The sequence below is a fragment of the Motacilla alba genome, chromosome 14 (assembly GCF_015832195.1).
Source record: "Motacilla alba alba isolate MOTALB_02 chromosome 14, Motacilla_alba_V1.0_pri, whole genome shotgun sequence".
In the NCBI taxonomy this organism is placed as follows: Eukaryota; Metazoa; Chordata; class Aves; order Passeriformes; family Motacillidae; genus Motacilla; species Motacilla alba.
Window position 1 is genome coordinate 14,440,164 of NC_052029.1, and position 20,778 is coordinate 14,460,941.

A 20,778-nucleotide genomic window follows, 5' to 3' on the forward strand; every position below is an offset into this window, starting at 1 on the left:
CACAGGTTTTTAGGGGGACACCCTGGGCGCTCTCCCATCCAAAGCCGCCCGTGCCCGGAGGCCGATCCTGCCTCGCTCCGCACCGGCGCCGGGTCCGGCTGCGGGGAGCCGCGCCAGGAGGGAGGGAAGGAGGGGAAAAGGGAGGGAAGGAGAGGAAGAGGGAGGGAAGGAGAGGAAGAGGGAGGGAAGGAGGGGACGGGCAGCGCCGCGTCCCCCCCGCCCTCAGCGCGGCCGCGCCTCGGGGCCGCGCGCGGCCGCCGGTTCCGCCTCCTCCCCGCGGCCGCCCCGCCATGTTGGATGGTGCGTGTGGGTGTCAAGCGCAGCCCGCGGCCGCCGGGCACCGGGACACCGGGACACCGCGCCCGCCCCGCGCCCGCAGGTCAGCGCGGCTCCCGCGGGCCGCGGGACGGGGAGGGGAGCGGGCGGGCGGCCCCCGCGGCGCCGCCTTTCCCCTCGGCGGGGCGCGGGGTGGGCGCGGGAAGGGCCCCCGGGGGTCCCCGCGGGGAGGGCGCGGGGCCGCGGTGGCCTTTGTTGTCGCCGGTGGGTGGCTGGGCGGGCGGCGGCGGGGACGGGCCCGGGCCCCCGCGGCCCCGAGGTTGGGCCTGGCTCCCGATGGGCCTCCCGGGGCTGCGGGGGATGGTGGGGCCTGCGGGCTCGGGGGGCTCCCGGCGGCGGCGCTGGGGCGGGGGGGCTCCGGTCCGACCCCCGCCCCGGCGTTGTTCACGTCCATCGTGGCGGGGCGGGGGATATTTTGTTGTATTTTCAGTAATATCGTTGTTTGGGAGGTGTGTGTTAATGCTTTTAATGATTTTTAAGGGTCTGTTTTATATAGGGGGTTGGAGTGGATGGTCTCCAGAGGTCCCTTTCAGCCCTAATAATTCTGTGATTTTCTGTGGTTCTGTAATATTCTCTCTCTCTATATATATATTTACACCGGTACATACTTATACGTATATTTAAAAAAAAAAATTACCTGCAGTACCTGTGATGCTAGAGATTAGGGTTGGGTAGTCAGAGAGCTGTATTACATTATTGCTGTGAAATATATTGAAACAGTAATTATCACAGGCTGCCCGCAATGGAAGTCCCCTATTTTAAAGCCGTAAGGCTTTAATGTAAATGTTAAAATATTCATGTTAAGATTTAAAGCTCTAAGGCTTTAAAACTGGTAGCGTTTGGTCTCAGTTTTATGGGTGTGTAATGCTTCCCCCTCCCCCATCTCAAGACACTGATCTGAAAAGCCAAGTGAGATTTTAAATTTACAGCAGTTGGACATATTTCTTGTTCTCATCTCTTAAGAAAATAACCTGAATTATCTACATGCTCATCCGTTTTCAACAGGAGGCCTAAAAGACTTGTTAGGATTGTGAAGCTGTTGCAGATGTTACAGGCTGTAGAGTCTGACTTGAGGAGTTCAAAATGCAAATCAGGCCACGAGATTAAGTTTTATTATTCTCCCCACTGAAATATGTGTTTTATGGTAATTCAGAACTCTTGCATAATTCCAGTGTGTTGCTGTGTTTGTGAGACACAAGGTCATAGGAAATTGTATTGCTGGGGTGTGAAATGTGGGATGAATGATTTTTTTAAAATCAGAAATATATTGTAATGGTATCTTTAGCAAAATGCAGCCTGTTTAGGAGTTACTTCTAAATATGTTTGTCTTGGCTGATTCTCAGATGTGTTATTTTTGAACAAACTCAAGTGTAGAGTTTTATCGGGAGGAATCAAAACTTTTGATAAATTTTCCTTTATAGGCTGGAAGTAATGGTAAACTAGCTCGACAGAATTTCAGAGATAATCTTACCCATATGAAATATTTAACCACGTTATCAAAAATTATCCAGCACAAATGACCCGTGAGTGTGCATTCCTGAAGGTGGATTCCGATAAGGCCAAATTGACTGTGGGCTCCATTTGAGGAAGTTTGACTTGGGGGTGCTGATTGTAACTTCCTCTGTTCCATCAAGTTACTCTGCAACATTACACCTGTGTCACAACAGCTCTCTGGCACGGCAGCTTGACTTCTGCATCTGCTGAGGAATGGAAATTGTTATCAGCCTTTCTGAAATGCAAGGTGGCACTCGCAGGATCTTTGAATCCCAGATGGGTTGGGTTGAAAGGGACCTCAAAGCTCATCCAGTGCCACCCTGCTATGGCAGGGACGCCTTCCACTGTCCCAGGTTTTTCCAAAATGGGTCCAGCCTGGCCTTGGGCACTGCCAGGGATCCAGGGGCAGCCACAGCTTCTCTGGGAACCTGTGCCAGGGCCTGCCCACCCTCCCAGGGAGGAATTCCTTCCCAAAATCCCATCCAATGCTGCTCCCTGGCACTGGGAAGCTGTTCCCCCTTGGCCTGTCATCCAAGCCCTTGTAAATAAATATTCTCTCCTCATCTTTCTCCACCTCTCCATGGACTTGTCTCCTGAGAAAAAGCAGACTTGTTCCCTAGGTAGAAGCTAAGCAGTGGTGGGTAATATTTGGGATTAAAAAATGCTGTTTATGAGTTACCTGATGGGTGTGGAGGGACCAGAGGAGAGGCCCCTGACTGTCAGGTGGCCTGGCTGGTGATGTTCATGTTGGTTTTCGCTTGCATTATTCCTACAGTCACATTTAATGAAGAGCTCACAAGCATCTGATGTCCAGTATAATGCAGGCAGCAGAAATGAATTCAGCTTGCACTGACCACATCATTATTTACATAACTGGTTAATCATGCTAGTTTTGTTCCAGCTGTCAGCCATTTGATTGCTTTAAAACTTGGAGCTTTTAAGAAGCCTCAAATCTTGGATCACTGCTGGGAAATGCCAAAGGCCTAATTTGTTACTTCATAAAAATGCTGATAGTCTCTCTTGATACAGAAATCGGGGTTTTGTTTCTGTGGTTGTTTTTGTTTTTTTTTCCTTTACAGAGACAGAGAGAGCAATCATTAAATGATAATCAGTTTAGGGGAAATACATTAAAGAGTAGTTATGATGTTCCTGATCTTGCTTTTCTTAGGTCTCATACGTGGGATGGGGAAATGACTCTGGCTTCTGCTTGGTGTAGAAGGATATAAGTTACTCTAATACCTTTCTTTAATGACTGGTACTCAGGAAGCAACTTCCCCGTCTTGCAGGGCCATATTTGCAGAGTGCTAAAGTGTCCCTTGGGATGTTGCTAATAGAAAATGAAATGTGCCTGCTTTGTAGGAACGCCTGTAATGTTCTTTTCCCACTTCGCCTTGCTCTGATCTGTGCAGGGAAAATATCGAAACGTACCAGCATCCTGCTGGCTTAAGTGCTTCAAAGAACAGCAGGTTTTTGTGTGTTTCAGTAGCCTGGCTGCTCATTAAGAAGGCAGGAGACTCCACGGTGGAGAACAACATGGATTGCTGTCCTCTGGAATAAAACCAGCCGGGGCTGATTGTAGGTCTGCTAGCGTTGGTGTGTGCAGGTTTGGTACAGGCTGGGCTGTGCTGAATAACAGACCCCAAAAAGCCCGAGTTAATCAGTTTAGCTGGTTGGTACAGGACTGCTTTCCTGTTCTGCATGGGGAAAGAATTCAGGATGGTTGAATGTGAGTGAATTCAGAGGCTGTGGGCTTCAGGATGGATCTAGAGCTCAGTGGCTCTTGGGCTGAGCCTCTCAGCGAGTGATGCAGCAGGTAGAAAGCTACAGAGAAGCTGGTATTCTTTATTTATCATTTTACAAATAACAGCTTTGTCTCTGGTTTCCAGATTTGGGGTTTGCTTGATTTTATGGTGCTGCTCCAGAGCATTGATAGAGGTGAAGCAGTGGGATCAGAAGGTTTTGTGGTGTTGTCTGTAGGTTACCAGTGGCTGTAGGCAGAGTTTAGGGAGGGTAGCTTAAGTTTTCAAGATTGAACTCAATGTGAATATGTAATAGTGGAGTTCGTATGAATGATGATACTAATTAGAAAATCAGTATAGAAGTACCTTGTGTTTGTTGGTTGCACTGGCCCTGGAGATGTCTGCAGAATTCAGTTTGTAATTCACTATTGTGCCTTTCTATATGGAAATATAACTTTGAGTTATGCTAGCAAGATGCTTTTCTTCTGTATAGATAATTTTCAGCTCATTTTTCTGGTATTGTTACAAAAATTGAACTTGAATTGATCTCAGAGCCGATACCCTGTGTTACATTAATTGTTAATAGTGTGTCTCTCTGTTTCCTGTCAGCCAGGGCTGTTAACATAAATGCCTCTAACTGGTGCCTCGAGCTTGTGTTCAAGGTCAGGCCTGGGCTGTTCACGCCTCCTGTGCCTTGGCTTGCCAAATCCAGCTCTGTGCAGGTGGGGTGGCAGGAGCTCAGGCTCGGACAGGTCCCCGCTGGCAGTGGGAGTGCAGCTGCCTCTGCTCTGGGGCTGGGTGAAACCAGTCCCAGCCCAGGCCTGGCTGCAGCTCCACCTTGCAGGCTCCCCTTATCTGTGTTTGGTGCTGGAGGTGGCTGGGGGAGGTTTGAAGGAGTCTCAAACACACTCTTGTTTTGTTGTTGTGATCCATACAAATTGTTTTCAAGGCGCAGTTTTCCTTCCACCATCAGGAGTGGAAGGAAATTAGCTGAGTATTAATTAGCTGAAATTTGTGCATGAGACCTCTGCAGTTTCCTTCCACCCTCTTCCTGCTCCTGCCTTTCCTTCCACCCTGCTCCTTCTCCTGCCTTTCCTTCCACCATGTTCCTGCCTTTCCTTCCACCCTGCTCCTTCTCCTTCCTTTCCTTCCACCCTGTTCCTTCTCCTGCCTTTCCTTCCACCCTCCTCCTGTTCCTGCCTTTCCTTCCACCCTCCTCCTGTTCCTGCCTTTCCTTCCACCCTCCTCCTGTTCCTGCCTTTCCTTCCACCATGTTCCTGCCTTTCCTTGCACCCTGCTCCTTCTCCTGCCTTTCCTTCCACCATGTTCCTGCCTTTCCTTGCACCCTGCTCCTTCTCCTGCCTTTCCTTCCACCCTGCTCCTGCCTTTCCTTCCACCATGTTCCTGCCTTTCCTTCCACCCTGCTCCTGCTCCTTCTCCTTCCTTTCCTTCCACCCTGTTCCTTCTCCTGCCTTTCCTTCCACCCTTCTCCTGTTCCTGCCTTTCCTTCCACCCTCCTCCTGTTCCTGCCTTTCCTTCCACCATGTTCCTGCCTTTCCTTGCACCCTGCTCTTTCTCCTGCCTTTCCTTCCACCCTGCTCCTGCTCCTGCCTTTCCTTGCACCCTGCTCTTTCTCCTGCCTTTCCTTCCCCCCTGCTCCTGCTCCTTCCTTTCCTTCCACCCTTCTCCTGCTCCTGCCTTTCCTTGCACCCTGCTCCTGCCTCTCCTCCCGGAGCTGTTTTAGCCGTGCTGTCTGCAGTGCCTGCGCCTCTCATGTCACCATACAATAAATCCTGCATGGTCATGAGGTCCAGGAGAGTTTGGAGGGTGGCCCAGGCAGGAGAAGGCCTCTGTGCTGTTTCTGCAGGCTAGGGACAGACCTGGCTCTTTGAGGCTTTTTTGTTTCTCAGAATGCAGCACTCCGTGAACAATACTTGTACAAATTAAGTAATAAATTATGTTTTTTTGAAAGTTCAAAGCTGCTTATGAGTTTAAAACCATGCCAGACACCTTAGTTAGAGATGTTTTACGTTCACCCTACCAGACAGAAATCTGAAGACTCCCTTGCCATGTTTGCTTTTCAGTATTGCAGGAGTTATGGCCGATTTTGGGGGCTGGAGTTTTAGAACAGATTACTTCAAATACATGGTGGAGTCTGGGGGGTCATGGCTAAAATTCAGCAGCCAGACACTGATTCAATCTCTCTCCAGTATAACCTCATAGAGACTCCCCTGCCCTTCTGGAGATGTCACTTACATAATGTGATGGCTTCTAAAAGCCACCTGGGAATTTTCATTATTTAAAAGCAGAAACCCAGGCAGAGCAAGCTCCCTACTTCTGTTGGCTGGGTTTGAGTTTTACCACCAAGAAATGCTACAACACCCGTGGTAGGGAAAAATACCAGCACGGGTGACAGGGTACTAATGATGGCTGGGGTGTTCTTTTACATTTTTATCTTTATTCTCCCAAATCATATTAATTTCTAGACCTAACATCAATTTAGTAGTTTCTGAACCTTTGCAAGGGCAATGGTCTTTCCAGAGCTTTGCTAGAACAAAGACATTTTAAGAATCTTAATAGAGAATCGTATAATCTTATTACAACTGCTCCTGTTTAAATCACTTCCTTGTACTTAAATAACAATCTGTCACCAGCTATTTCTTGATTGTAGTTTTTGTCAGTTGCAATTTATCCCCCTCCCTGGTTCGGTTGAACATTTTTTTTTCCCCCTGATTGTGCAACCTTTAGGTTGGCAAAGCTTCTTTCTCACACAGTTCTTCTGAGTCCACCGGGAGTAATCGCATGAGTAAATTGCTCACTGGTGTAAGAGCTGTGCACTTCACAAGTAAAACCTTTGTGGGACCAACCCCACTGAAACAACTGATCCAGACACTTCTGATATTCCTCAGGGAGAGACCAAACAAAATCTTTTTAAAGGTAACTTCCTCCCCTGAGATGGCAGCACAAAAGAATCCCTCAGACACGTTTCCCTCTAGGTGGGAATTCTGTTCCCAGGAGGTTCCTCGTGGGGATGAGCAGACCCCAAGCACCACCTGAGTTTTGTCATTCTGATTTTTATTTATTTCTTTCTTTTTAGCGATGAGGATTTCTTCAGCCAAATCTCTTGACCCAATTGCTGCTGAAGCTGCTTTTCCACTGACTTTCAGCTCTGTTTGGACAGGGATGAGGCTTGTGACAACAGCAGTAAGGCAGAGATGTTTGCTCTAACCTATGAAATCAGCTAGAATTGAAGATCATTAATTAATCCTTATCTGCAGAGCTGTTCTAACATGCCTGTTCTCTGGTGGGGATGGTCAAGCACAGTGTGCTCTGCCACGTGGTGCACGTAAAGGAAAGCACTTCAATTGTTAGCTGAAAAACAGAAGTTGAATATTTTTAATTATTCACTTAATTAATCAGAGAAACCCTCCCGTTTTGTGCCATTGCTGGATTGTGACTGGTAATGTGTGGTTAGAGGCTCCTGATCAGGCATTACCCTCAATATTCACATCCAGGGAAGATCTGATGCATCTTTAAAATGCCCCTGCCCAGGTATTTAATTATTTGATGAAAACCTCTTTCTCTAATGACCCCTGGAAAGCACAACCTCCCCTCTGTTGTATTATCTAATGAAATATTTGCCTTCTGAGCCCATCCTGCCTTATTGCAGGGGTTTGATTGCTTCTTGCAGTGTTCTGCTGCTTGCAGTGATTTTTTTTTTTAAGGATGGAATGCTTATTACCTATGAGAAGTGTTACTATATTTTGCTGCTGTTGTTGAGCAGAGTTCATGAAGTTAAACTTTGTCTACCAATTTAGAAGAGTTTCTCAGAAAGTCAAGATAATGCCTCTGTTGGAATGTTTTCAGATAAACAGCATAGGTGACACAGACTACTTTTCTTAGGACTGTACAAACATAGATCAGGAATCAATATTTAATTCTGTAATTTTTGAGAATATTTTCAATTTGTGTATATTTTTAAGGCAGAAATTTCTATCTGCTGCTCAGAAGGAACAGCATGACTCTCCTTGCACCAGGTTATGATCGTGGTATTTCATACTTTTTCAGCAGAGCTGCTGCTTTCTGAAGATTTTATTGGTACTTGGGTGACTCCTCTGAAAGATATTTATGTTTATATGTTTGCTGGTTCTCTGGGGAAGCTTTAATAAGGAAGTAAAATACAGGAATGTTGCTAATTGGTTTGACTTGGCTTTCAGAATTCTTGTAGAGAAGCTGAAGTATAAAAGCTCGAGTACAGCAAAATCACTTTTAAACTGCTTTATTGCGGAGAAGCACTGAGGTAAATCATCAAAGGATTTTTAGTCTGCAAAACTGCTTAAGTGTTGTGTTTCAAATTTACAAATCGCTGACCCCTTTGTGAGACACTGAGACAGACTGAAATGTCTGGCTCTTTTTTACGTTTGACTACCTAGTGAATAATCTGCTTTTGCCTGGCCTGCTGCTTTAAACACACTGAGTGCTGCCGTTGCCGTTCTGGTGTCTGTCTGCCAGCCAATAGTGGCTGTGTATATTTAATTTCATCATAATGCAGCCATAGGATGCCTCCAGGAGTATTTACGTGGGCTTTAAAAGCCAGGAGGTGTTTTATGGCCGGAGATTTGGAATTTTGGGGAGCGCTCTGCGTGATGGGAGCTCTGCTGAAACGCTGAGGAGTGAGGAGCAGCAGGAGAGTTTTCTAGCTTGTCTTTATTATCCTGTTTTTCATTGGCTTTCTGGGGGGGTCTGTTCTGCAGGGATCAAGCCAAGTGTGAGCACGTCTTTCACTCTTAGGGGTGAGGGACCTGTTGGTCTGGGGCTGACTGGGATCCCTGGTTTTTGGGGCTGTTTGCTTTCAGGTGTGAGCGCAGGAAACACGCTCCAACATCCTGAATGCTGGAACACTTTTGTTCTCTATGCTCTGTGCAAAATTGTGTCTGGATGCCTTGGCTTCCAGCCAGGCTTTTAATCTCTTCTTTTTTGTGTCAGCTTGGATAGTGTATATAATACTATAGTGCCTTTTCCTGTCCCTGGAAATGCTGATTTTTAGTTTTATTTTAAGAAGGGTTTTCTTTTTCTTATTCAGGAGAAGAATAAACTTTAAAGGAGGAGGAAAGTCTGTGCTGGTTTTTTTTCTTTTTAGTTTCTTGTTGTAGTTCATGCTTTACAGAAAGGCCTGAAATGTTCTGTCAAAGCTTTATCTCTTGTCTCACAAATTCAAAATTTAGAAACGGGGCAGGGCAAGGTGGGGAGCGGTCTCAAGGTAATTTGGAGTGAGAGAAGGGGAGAATTAAAAACACATTCAGTGCCCATCAGACACGTGAAATGGATGTGCCTTTAGATGCCACAAGGCTTATTCTTCCATCCAGCTTGGCCAGTCTTTTGTCAAAACTCCTGTTTTAACTATTTAAATAAAGTACGGGGACTGTGGCATTCTCTCCTTTCATGGGAAAGCCGAGTACAAGAGAATTTAGCCCCGCCTGCCGCTTCTATGCTAAACAGATGCAAATCAGAGCCCTCTCCCTCCAGTTGCCTCTTCTCTCCTCCTGGGTTTCATTGTTTTGATGAAAGCTGTTCTGGTGCCAACTCCCAGCCCAGAGGGCAGGTGAGAGGAATTAAAAAAATCCCAGATTCCAGCTCGGTGATTAACATATCGTTTGGAGCTTGTAATGTCATCCTTGCACACAAAACAAAGTCCCAACAGCTTCACAGAGCAGAGGTTTGTCAGAGAGGCAAACATCAAAGGGGCAAGAAAAGAGGAGTTTATTTAAAATATAGCAGAAAGACTTAGAACATTGGTGCTCACCTATGAGAGCTATTAAAAATTAAAAGAAAAGCCTTTGAAGGCAAGCATTAAAGATTTAATAGTATTAATTGAATTAAGCCGTGGGAGCAGAGGATATGTAGACACATGTGTGAGTGTATGTTCTGAGACATCCTCTGTGTTAGAGCAGCAGTGCTGAGACCTCAATTAGCTGCAGAAGGGCCACCTTAACAAACCCTGGTTATTCCTGGGGTTAATTAGAGAAACCATTAGAACTGGGGGTGTAAACACAAGGAGGGGACTTGGGGAGATGGAAACCTGCAGAGCCCACCAGCCTCGGCATCCCTGGGCAAGGCAAAGCACGCAGAGTCGTTTCCAATCTACATTTAAGGAAAATTTTGTTACTATCATTAAGGCTGATTTTTTTTTCAAGAATGGATTCCTTTTCCTTTGTTGTGAGAGCAGTAACTTAATACTGTTGTACTCCAGCCACAGGTATGGGCTTTTTTTGGCAGCTGAACTTCCATGTTACTTGATAATTTATTTTTTTTATTTTCTTTTAAGAAAATAAAATTTTTCTTTTTTTTATTTTCTTTTAAGAGTGGCTGATTTTGGTAGCTTTTTAGCTTTTCTTATGCATAGAACTTTCACTGTTAGGAAGTCTTCTTGCTGGAGGAAGAAGTTTGTCTGTAAACGGACACAAAAATAAAATCACAGTTCAGTGTGATTGCAGTAACCTGGTGTGGAGGGGTTTTTGTTGGTTTTTTTCAATTTGCAAATTAAATCCTCAATTTAAGGCTTAACATATTTGCACTGTACATTAAAAAGCAGGGAAAAAATCAAATCCTTGTATCATTTCTAGAAAGAAAGAGCACTGAAAGCTCCTTGCAGGCCTGCAGGTGGCTTGCAAGGGAGGGACACATCCAGGGGGAGCAGCTCCAGGAGGATTTGATGGCTCTGGGAATCCTGCTGTTTTCCACAGGATTCCCAGCCCGTGCAGAGGGACACCAGAGCTGAGGGAGATCCCAGTACATTCATTTTTCCTCCTTCAGGGAGGTGGCTTGGCAAGGGAGGGACTCATCCAGGGGAGCAGCTCTGGGAATCCTGCTGTGGAGAGGCACCACCAGCCCGTGCAGAGGGACACCAGAGCTGAGGGAGATCCCAGTACATTCATTTTTCCTCCTTCAGGGAGGTGGCTGCTGGCAGGGGAGGGCTGTGTGAGCCCTTCCTGCTGCAGATGTAGTTACCAAATGATTCAGCACGGTGCCGTGCCCACGGACTGGAGCAATATTGATGAATTCATTACTGCTCTCTGATGGATGTTAATGGGCCAGAATTTCTCCTGTGCGTTTGGACTGGCTGGAAAGCTCTTGGAAAAAAAAAAAAAAAGAGAGAGAAAATGGAGTGGGTGAGTTTTTAAGCCACTTTTGTGTTCTGCTTCTAAATCCAACAAGGGAACGTTTTTAATGACTTGCATGAAAACAATGGTCAGAACAACAATCACCAGGCAGCTCTGGGAGAGACAGGGAGGAGCAGTGCTACGCCAGGGATTTCTTGCATTTTATTCCATATATCCCAGGCCACAATCAGCTGCTTTGGAAACAGAGCCAGGTATTGCCTTTTCCATGTGGGTTCCTTAGGAGATATCTGGAGTCCCAAGGCCGTGATCCAGTTGCTGCTTGCAGGGTATCAAAGCTGAGGGGTAGAAGATGTTCTCTGCAAGAGCTGACTGGAAGAAAATGACCTTTAATGAAGGAACAGGCACAGATGCTTTTGAGTAACAAGTCTTTGTCATCCTCTTTGAAACGAACAAGCTGCCTCCCACTCAAATAATTTTCCGTCTAAATATCCAGAATAGATAAAAGAGTAGGTAGAATTTTACTGCTGGAGGATGGATTCAGAAAACTTGAGGAATTGTTATGCTGACAGCTGAAAATTTCTGTATATCTGCATAGCAGAATGTGGGATTCACTGGCATTTTCAAAGCAGATTTTTTTTTTTCCCTAATTCCACAAAAATCAACATAATAATAAAATAATAACAAATATTTTATATATTACAACAAGGATGACTCTTTTTTTGTGCACGAATGAAGGGATTGGAAAGTTTGAAGCAGAAAAATGAGGCAAAATCCTCATGTCAAATGTGCTGATATTTAAAAAAAAAAATCTTTAAGTGATTCACTTCCATCAAAGCTGAACTTAAAAATACAGCTCAGAATCAGGAACTGGGGCACCACAGAAGTTGACCAAAGAGAATTATTTTTATATTATTCAATATTTTTGAGTTCTGTTTCCTGGGAACCAGAATCCAGTGTAGATCCAGGTTGCTGGTGGCACAGCTCAGAGCTCTGCTCTGGAATTGCTCCTGCCAAGGTGGTGGTGCTGGACACGTTAGACAGGTCTGAGAGGAAGAGGGAGAAGAGGTGGGTTGGTTTGGGAAGGATTTTGGAAACTGTGGTGTGTGCAGTATGAACAGAGAGGAGACAGAAATGGAGGAGTCAGAAGGAAAGCTGAACATTTGGTGTTGCAGGATGGAGCTAAAATCGGGGTGGGAAAAGGGCTGGGCTAAATTTTTATAAAATTTGGTCATTTGAAGAGTGAAGGACCAAATTTCCTCCCAGAATGTGGAATTGCTTTGTCCCTGGGCAGGAAAAGGAGATTTCCCAGAAGCCCAGTCACCTGCTGAACCAAGTCCCAAACCTAAACCATCAATTCACCTCCAGTCTGAGCTTCCCAGCTGCAGCTTTGCCCGGTGAGCTGTAACTGGAGCCTGCTGTTGGAATGCCTCGTTTGGGGTGTTCTTTAGGGTAATTAGAGTGACCTTGGCATTAATTGCTCGGGTGACGTGGTGTGTGAGCAGCCCCAGCCCTGCCTGTCCCCCTGCCCGCCCCGGTGTGTGGGATCAGCCACTGGAGCTGCTCCAGCTGTGCCTCTGGTGTGGGGCAGGAGCTGGAGAATCCCATCCTCACTCCTCCTCTGGGCTGGCTGCTGGGCAGCAGGTCCTGCTCTGGAACCCTGGGCTTGGGCCAGAACGTTCCTGCAGCCGGGGGCAGGGAGGATTTTGGGATGTGTTTCCTACTTTGCAATCTTACAACAATCTACTCACAGAATCCCAGAACGATTTGGGTTGGAAGGGACCTTAAAGCTCATCCAGTTCCACACCTGCTATGGCAGGGACACCTTCCCCATTCCCAGGCTGCTCCCAGCCCCATCCAACCTGGCCTGGAGCACTTCCAGGGATGGAGCAGGCACAGCTTCTCTGGGAGTCTGTGCCAGAGCCTCCCCACCCTCCCGGGAAGGATTTTCTCCTCAGCTCCAATTTCATGAGCAGACAGCTCACGTACCTGGATTTCTGAGGTTTAAAGCGATCTGATGTTGGTACTCTGATAGCTGAATTAAGACATCGTGGTGATTTTTCAAGATGATTGTGCAAAATCTGGTGGCTGTGAGGGAAGGCACTTGAAATTTTATGCCCTGAATGGACATTGATGAATGTAAGCAGGATATTAAATCAATCTCTGATTTCTTTGCAGGCTTGTAGTTTGTGCTGGCAGGAAGCACACTTTAATTAAAATGGAAAAAAATAGTGTTTGGATCTATGGACAGGTATTTCTTGGCATCTTGTACTTCTTAAACAATCCTTTTCCTTAGAAATCAATGTCATAAAATAAAAGTATTAATCCTTCAGCTTCTGCCAGCAGTAACATGGAGAGTTAAACTGTTTCTCCCCCCTAATCTCGGTCATGGTGAGCATTTGCCTCTGGCCTACTGAGTGTATTAATGTGGTTTCATGTCTGGTGTGTGTAGGAGGATGGGAGAAACTGCACTTGGTGACGTTTGCTTCATATTAATAAAAGTGCAAAATCAGTTTAGTTAGTGAAATCATCAGGTAGTTTTAAGTAGCAGGTATCTTCCCAAAATATGGAGTCTGATACATGAGCACACATCCGGGTGAATATGAATTAAAATATTGCAGTTCTGTAGGAAAACACTGGGGCTTAAAGAAGGGAGCTGACATTTTGTGCTCTTGTAGTTTTTGCAGTTCTTCCTGTGTTCAAGCTGATGTGTGAGGCCTGAGCAGGTGCCTGTCACCCCATAACAGCCTGAGTGACAAGGCTGGGCTTTTCTAATTAGTGATAGATTCTAAGGCACAGTCTCTGGCAAGAATATTGGATATCCTTTTCCCCTCCAAAAGGAAAATGTGAAAGGAGAGAAGAGTCTCCTACTGCCCTGAATTCAGTTGAAAATACAATTCAAGTGCACTTGGTGAGCTGTATTTATTTCAGATTGTTACCTTTCAGTCAAGGCACACATTGGGTGGTCTTTTTTTTTCACTCAATTTGTGAGAAAACAGGTGAAATGCTTTCCTTGAAGCAGGTAATCCCCAGAGAACAAATTCCTTTGGGGAGTCTGGGGAGGTGTTCTCACTGCCCTGTTGGATTAATTTGCCTTTGGCATTTCTGCATCAGCGTGTAATGGCCTGACCTCGCACTGGTGTAATTCTGCAATATTCTGATATTCACTGCACACCTGCATGGAGCATAAACTGAGATGTGCCCGTGTCAGACAACACCCTTTTCCTGACCCAGACATGGGGCAGCTGAGAGGTGTTTTAAAAACTTCTATTCCATTTTCAGTCTCATGAGAAGGGTGAGACAATACAGATGTTACAATCCACACCATCACAATCAGAAGTTAACTATTTCCTAATTACAATACACTGAATTGTATTTTAATTACAATATGAGAGTTTCTTGGTCTATCAGCTTTAGCCACACCATGCCGTAGATGCCTTAAAGCCAATTATCTAAAATTACCCCTTTTGGGTCCTACTACAATGCATCTTTCATAGTTCTATTTCTCCAAAGTATTTAGTCTTTAATTTAGTCTTAATACTCTGCAAAGTCTTTTAGTCTTATCATAGAAAACCAGTCAGCCAATTTAGATTGATCAATAACGTCTGAAACAAAATAAAAATTAAATATTCTGAAAAAATTAGTAAGTGAACAACTACAAAAAAACCACATCAATCCTCCCAACATGCCCGCAGTGCAGGTGGCACTGTGGGTGACACCTGACCTGGCTGGAGCAGGAGGAATGTGTTATTTTTAAAGAGCTGTTGTCAAAGCTCGTAATCCTAAAATTAGATCCTGGTGCAGGTCGGATTTGGGTCGTGGTGGTGATCTGCAGGTCTGGCAGAGCTGTCCCCTCTCGCAGCCCTTCAGAGCACATTTACAGCCCCCATGACCATGATTCCAGCTGCTAGGGCCAGGGGAGCTGGGGGTGACAGAGCCCCACAAGGGCCAGTGGGCTGGGGGTGACAGAGCCCCACAAGGGCCAGGGGAGCTGGGGGTGACAAAATTCCACAAGGGCCAGGGGAGCTGGGGGTGACAAAATTCCACAAGGGCCAGGGGAGCTGGGGGTGACAGAGCCCCACAATGGCTGGTGGATCTGGGGGTGACAGAGCCCCACAAAGACCGGTGGATCTGGGGGTGACAGAGCCCTACAATGGCTGGTGAATCTGGGGGTGACAGAGCCCCACAAGGGCCGGTGGATCTGGGGGTGACAGAGCCCCACAAGGGCCGGCGGATCTGGGGGTGACAGAGCCCCACAGTGGCTGGTGGAGCTGGGGGTGACAGAGCCCCACAAAGACTGGTGGAGCTGGGGGTGACAGAGCCCCACAATGGCTGGTGGAGCTGGGGGTGACCGAGCCCCACAAAGACCGGTGGATCTGGGGGTGACAGAGCCCCACAATGGCTGGTGGATCTGGGGGTGACAGAGCCCCAGCAGCTGTGGCTTGGCAGGTCCCAAAAGGACGTGGCCAGGTGGTGCTGCTGTGTGAGGCAGGTTGGAGATTTGCTCCTCGCCCCCCTTCCCATCCACTCTGAGAAATGAGCTCCCCGTGGAGCTCAAATCCTGGGAATTTAAGGAGACAAGGAGTAACAAAAGGTGGTATGGAGAAAACAGAACCAGATTTGTGTCTGTAAATCTCTTTTACAGCTGAAAGTCTGCTCAAGCTGGAGCTCCTTTCCCTCAGTGAGGCTGAGACAGGACTGTAAAAGCAGTGCAGAATCAAACCCTGGCACTCATGAATATGCATACATTTGAAGGAGAATTATCTTTCAGCATTAACTCTTTAAATAAAGAAATAATTTGGCCACCTGCTGTCTGTGAAAGCTGACCTTGTTCTCTCATTTGTAAAAGGGAGTGGAAGGCTTCCAAAACTTTGAATTTTGAACCATTTCCTCTCCTCAGAAATTACACTGAAGACAAGCATTTAAGCTGTGAAAAATGGAACTGAAACCTTTCATCTGGAGTTAACCCTGTTCTCCAAACCCTTTGCCAATCTGTATTTGTAACTCGTTTCCTAAATAATTTTGAAGGTTGAGGAAGGGCATTGATGGGAATTTCAGGCTCTTCATTTTGCTGTTTTATTCCCATGAATTGCTGTTTTCTCTGCTGTAGAATAGCAAAAGAGAGCTAGTAAGTGTTCTGCTTGTTGGCTTTTCTGTGTAGTGCCAAGTGTCTCCTCTCAGTCCTCTCCTCCAAGTGGCCACGATGCACAGTTGCCCCTTTTCCTGTTTGGTTTTGGGATTGCAGTTGAATATTGTATCCTAGGCAGGGGAATGGTACCCTCTGGTCAGCCAGTTGTTCTCTGAGAATAATTTATGAAGAAAGAAAATGATCGGGGAATTATTGAAGTTTGAAAATCTGCCTAGCAGTGTGGATTTAGTATGAGAAAAATGGCTTTTTTCTGCATTATATTCCTGATTTTTAGATGAAGGTTTGTGCTTGGGTTTTTTTCTGGTTTCTGAGCTGTTTGTGGAAAATGAGACCTCTAAAACACAGTGGGCTTGGATTTAGACACACAACGAGCTGTCCCAGGAAAAGCAGGATGTGAATTTAGTGTCAGGCAGCGGGAATCCTTTTCCTTTGCCATAAACAGGAGCTGATTTCTTGTTGGGCTTGGGCTTGTGTGTGCAGGTGTGGTGTCAGTGTCTGTCTGTCAGATTCCTCAGTCAGCACATGGCAGCAGCTTCTCTGAGCCTGATCCTTTGCAGCTTGGCAAGAATTCCCTGATTTATCCTGGAATGCAGGTCCCTGAGCATCACCTGCCTCTGGCATTGCAGCCTGGTGCCAGGGAGAGCAGATCTCTGTGTATTCCCCCCTGAGAGGGGAGGCAGCAAGGCTGGGATATTTTTATGTGGATTGATGTTCTGCAGATTCAGATCACAGACTGACTGAATTAATAACTGTTTTCCAAACCTCCCTTTTCATGCATGTGACTTACAGTAAATGTCTAATCTGGGGATGTATGTTGTCTGTAATACTGTTAATTAGAATTTTATGCAAATGTCTGCTGAACTCCTGATGTCTAATGTTAATTTTCACACTTGATATTAAAAGCTTTTCATATATTTCTGGTGTGTGCTTAGCTGGGCTGTGCAGATCTTTACCTTCAGGCTGATACAAAGGGCATTTTATCAGCGCAGACAAATCCTGGTCGGAGTTTTACATTCCAGAGGTGTGAATTGATTCTGCTGAAAGCCTGTCTATAGGTGGATTTGTGGGGCTGTTTGCTTTGAACTGAGTTTATGAAGGACTTGGTGGCTTGGCCTTGGTCCTGTGTTAGTCTCAGCAAGTTAAAGATGTTTCTTCACGCAGATTTCATTCACTGAGCTTCACCTCTTGTGAGAGAGATGAGGAGTTCAGGCAGGAATTCCTTCTGTCTGCACGCTGTGTGTAGGAAAGCACCAGGAGAATTCATTATTTGTGTAATGGAACTGCTGGAATAGAGAGAAGGGCACAGGCTGCTTCCCTCCAGCTCAGCCCTGGTAACAGAGGTGAGCTTCACCTTGTCTGCACATCTGTTTGCTTTGCCATTTGGAGATACTTCAGAATCAGAGAAAATGGCTTGTAGGGACCAAGGGGCAAAAATGAGGAAGAGTCCCCGAGACTGAACTGTTCAACTTTCACAGAAATCTGCTCAAGCCTTTTTCCTGCTAACCAGAAACAGCTTTAATCAACTGGTCTCACTTTCTGCTTTCTTTGCAACTCTGCTGTTAAAAATGCAAACTCACATTTTTGCTGAAGTTGCAAGTGCATTGTGCTTCCTTGTGGTTTGTTGTGAGAAGTTAATTCACTGAAGGCTCTGGAAAAAAGAGAAATCTAAACTTTCTGTGTAAGAATTTATTAGAATGTGTTAGAAACTGTTCCTCTTTTATGCACTTGGGGTGGGGTGGTCGGCTTTTTGATCTGTTTTATGGTGGTGCTGCAAAATTCGGAATAATCCAGGAGAAGGCTTCCATTGTGTGGTGAGGGAGCAGAGTGAGTAGAGCAGGGACAAAACCTGAGCTCTTGGGTGAGGCTCAGTCCCACTGCCAAGGCAGGAGGACCCTGAACGTTGGTCCAGCTGCATTGGTGAGGGGAGCATCAGCTTTCCATCCTGTCACCCCCTGCGTGTTTATCATGAGGTTTAGAATAAGTTGCTTTTTATGGGCTGTGAGTAGAGTAAGATGAAAACATGTCCATCAAGAAAAGGAAAAAACAAACCTTAGTATTTCTCTCATTAAAGGCCTTGGTTTTCAGAACTCGAAGATATGAAAGTGAAGAATCCCTCAGCGTTGATGGATTGATGGGTTTGAGTCTGTTACAGAACAACAAGTGAAATATTTAATTTCCTGGAAGTGTGTAAATTGCTGGTTTCTCTTTACCCAGTGTGTTCTCTCCCGTGTTTGCTCTGGGATTGTTTTTCCAAAGCGCTCCTCCAGACTTAGAAGAGCTTCCAAAGAAATTCTTCCTTTGGTTTCTTCTCCAAAACCAAGTGCCTGCTTTCCTGGTGGGCTGTAATTGGGAGGGAATGAAGGCTCTTTGCTCTGTTTTTTTAGACCATGACAGCTCTGTGCTGCATTTAATCAACTCCAGAAGTGATCCAGGGTTGGGTTGTACTTGCAAAGCTTAAGAGACTTGGAGTATTTTTCCTGTGCTGTTGTGTGAAGATGGGTGGATTTGGTGTGAGAGAGAGAAAAGGGAAGCAGTCTTGTGTTGTAAGGGTGGTTAATTCTTCAGGGATTTTTACATGTCAGGTATTAAAATGATTTTTCCAAAAGCCTGTGAAGCTGTAAAGTAAGAAACTTGTCTTTGATACATGTGAGGCACTTGCTCCTGTGGTGTACTTGTAAAAAGATTTTGGGGAGGCCTCTTAGCCCTGGCCTTGAAAGAAATAAAACTTTCCTAAGGCAAGAATGTTTTTCATAGATTTGCAGTGGGTTAAAGGACAGGAAATGGGGTTAGGGGTAAATGTTGGTTCTCACAGGGAAGTGTCCTGCCAGAGATCAGTGCTCTTGCAAGTATTCCCTTTAGCAGATTGGCCTGGAATAATAAGGTGACTAAATTGAAGCAAATTAGTCAAATTTGGATTTAATCTTGAATTGAAAGGAATGATGAAAGATTGAGACCTACTGAGGGATAAGGTGGCAGGTGAAATGCATAGGGAGAAAAACTGTGTGTATCCCAAGAAATGGGAGTTTAATCTGTGCATGGAAATGGCTCTGTAGTAATTTGAAGAATTATAACAATGTCATGTTTGAAATCTGGGCTTTCCTTGTCTCCGGTGTCTCTGTGAGGGGTAAGGTTGGTTCTTGGAGTGTTTGGAGGAACATTAATAAAGGACATCTGGATGGGCATGTCTGTGAACGTGGCCAGCTCAGTTCCAGAGTCCTGCTCAGTGTTTGTGCCCCTGGTGGCTCTCAGGGCTGCTCTGTGTTCATGGAATGGCCAATCTGCCACTTTGCTCCAGTAATTTATTCCAAAGCTTAATAGGCCTCTGTTTACTCGAAACAGTGACCTTAACTAAAGAACTGACACAGCTTTGCAGCTCCACAGCTTGTCCTTGCCTTTTCTTGCCAGTCATTTTGGCTTTACAATTCCATTCTCATAGAATTAAGTATTTCTCGGTGCTGTGTGAAAGACACAGAGCAGAAAGTGTGGATCTGCTGAGCGTCGTCAAATGAACAAAGTAAATGCATTGGGGAACAAAAAAAATCCTTCTAATCTGCCACTCATGAAAGGTCACCTTGAGCTGGAGTATGTTGGGCCACAGGGTCTGTCCTGAGACTGAAAGGGCTTTAAAATACCCAGGGTTTCAGAAATGGCTTGGTTGATTTTTTGGAAATTTGCTTGTCCTGTCTGGGTGCAGATTCCTACTGTTAGAGGGCTGCTGGACATGGAATTCCTCATGTGGTTTCATCTCAGCTCTGTAATTTCTGTAATTTAAAGTTCTAGGTAGGCTTGATGTTGGAAAGTAAGTCTCCAGGTTGGACTTTGTTTCTGGTTTGCTTTTGAAATTTTCCCTTTGGATCAGCGTGATTTTCTTCTTGCTTTTGTTTTGCTCAGCACTTCAGGTTTTTAATCTTCAATGTTTAATGTGACTTGTGAGAAGAACAAATTGTTTTCAAAATCAGAAGAAATTCGAGGAGGAAGAAATTAATCTAGGAGCATTTCTCCCAAGTGTGTGTGTCTTGCTGGCTGTGCAGAACAATCAGCCCCAACTAACCCGCTCTGTTTTCTTTCCTCACTCAGGTCATGATTTTCATTTTCTCACGTCATTCTCTTGAGGAGAGGAAATGATTGTAGTGGAACGTGTCACAAGCACGCCACTGCTACGGAGCCTTCGCAGTTCAGAAACGTTCCTGGAAGAGCAAATCTAGCCCTTTGCTGTTTGTGGTGTGGAATCTGTCTTGGTAGAAAGGGAAATAAAAATGACGACTTCGTCTATCCGACGGCAGATGAAGAACATTGTGAACAATTACTCAGAGGCCGAAATAAAAGTTCGGGAAGCGACCTCGAATGACCCCTGGGGTCCTTCCAGTTCCTTGATGACTGAAATAGCAGATCTGACCTACAATGTTGTGGCCTTTTCTGAAATTATGAGCATGATCTGGAAACGACTGAATGACCACGGCAAGAACTGGCGACACGTCTACAAGGCCCTGACTCTCTTAGATTACCTGATTAAAACTGGCTCTGAGAGGGTGGCCCAGCAGTGTAAAGAGAATATTTTTGCTATCCAGACGTTGAAAGATTTTCAGTACATCGATCGAGATGGGAAAGACCAGGGCATCAACGTGAGGGAGAAATCCAAGCAGCTGGTGTCCCTTCTGAAGGACGACGAGCGCCTCAAGACGGAGAGGGCCCAAGCCCTGAAGACCAAAGAACGGATGGCTCAGGTGGCCACTGGGGTGGGCAGCAACCAGATCACCTTTGGCCGAGGCTCCAGCCAGCCCAACCTGTCCACCAGCTACTCAGAGCAGGAGTATGGAAAGTCTGGAGGATCCCCAGCATCCTACCATGGCTGTAAGTACAGCAAACACATCCCAGATCCCGTCCTTTGGAGGGCTGCTCCTGGGGGTGGCAGTGGAAATGCTGCCTGCCAGGGCATCTGGGA

The 20,778-nt window shown here is 45.8% G+C and overlaps 1 protein-coding gene across 2 annotated transcripts in view; it reads left to right on the plus strand.

Moving 5' to 3' along the window:
* Positions 1-216: 216 nt before the first annotated feature.
* EPN2 (epsin 2) overlaps positions 217-20,778 on the plus strand; it is a 44,565-nt gene continuing 24,003 nt past the window's right edge. Inside the window, exons 1-2 of one of the 2 annotated variants that reach the window (XM_038151199.1) lie at positions 217-379; positions 19,914-20,687. In XM_038151199.1, coding sequence (XP_038007127.1) covers positions 20,093-20,687 — 595 coding nt within the window. In that variant the 5' untranslated portion in view covers positions 217-379; positions 19,914-20,092. The remainder of the gene's footprint in view (positions 380-19,913; positions 20,688-20,778) is intronic. The other variant, XM_038151200.1, reaches the window with a different exon arrangement.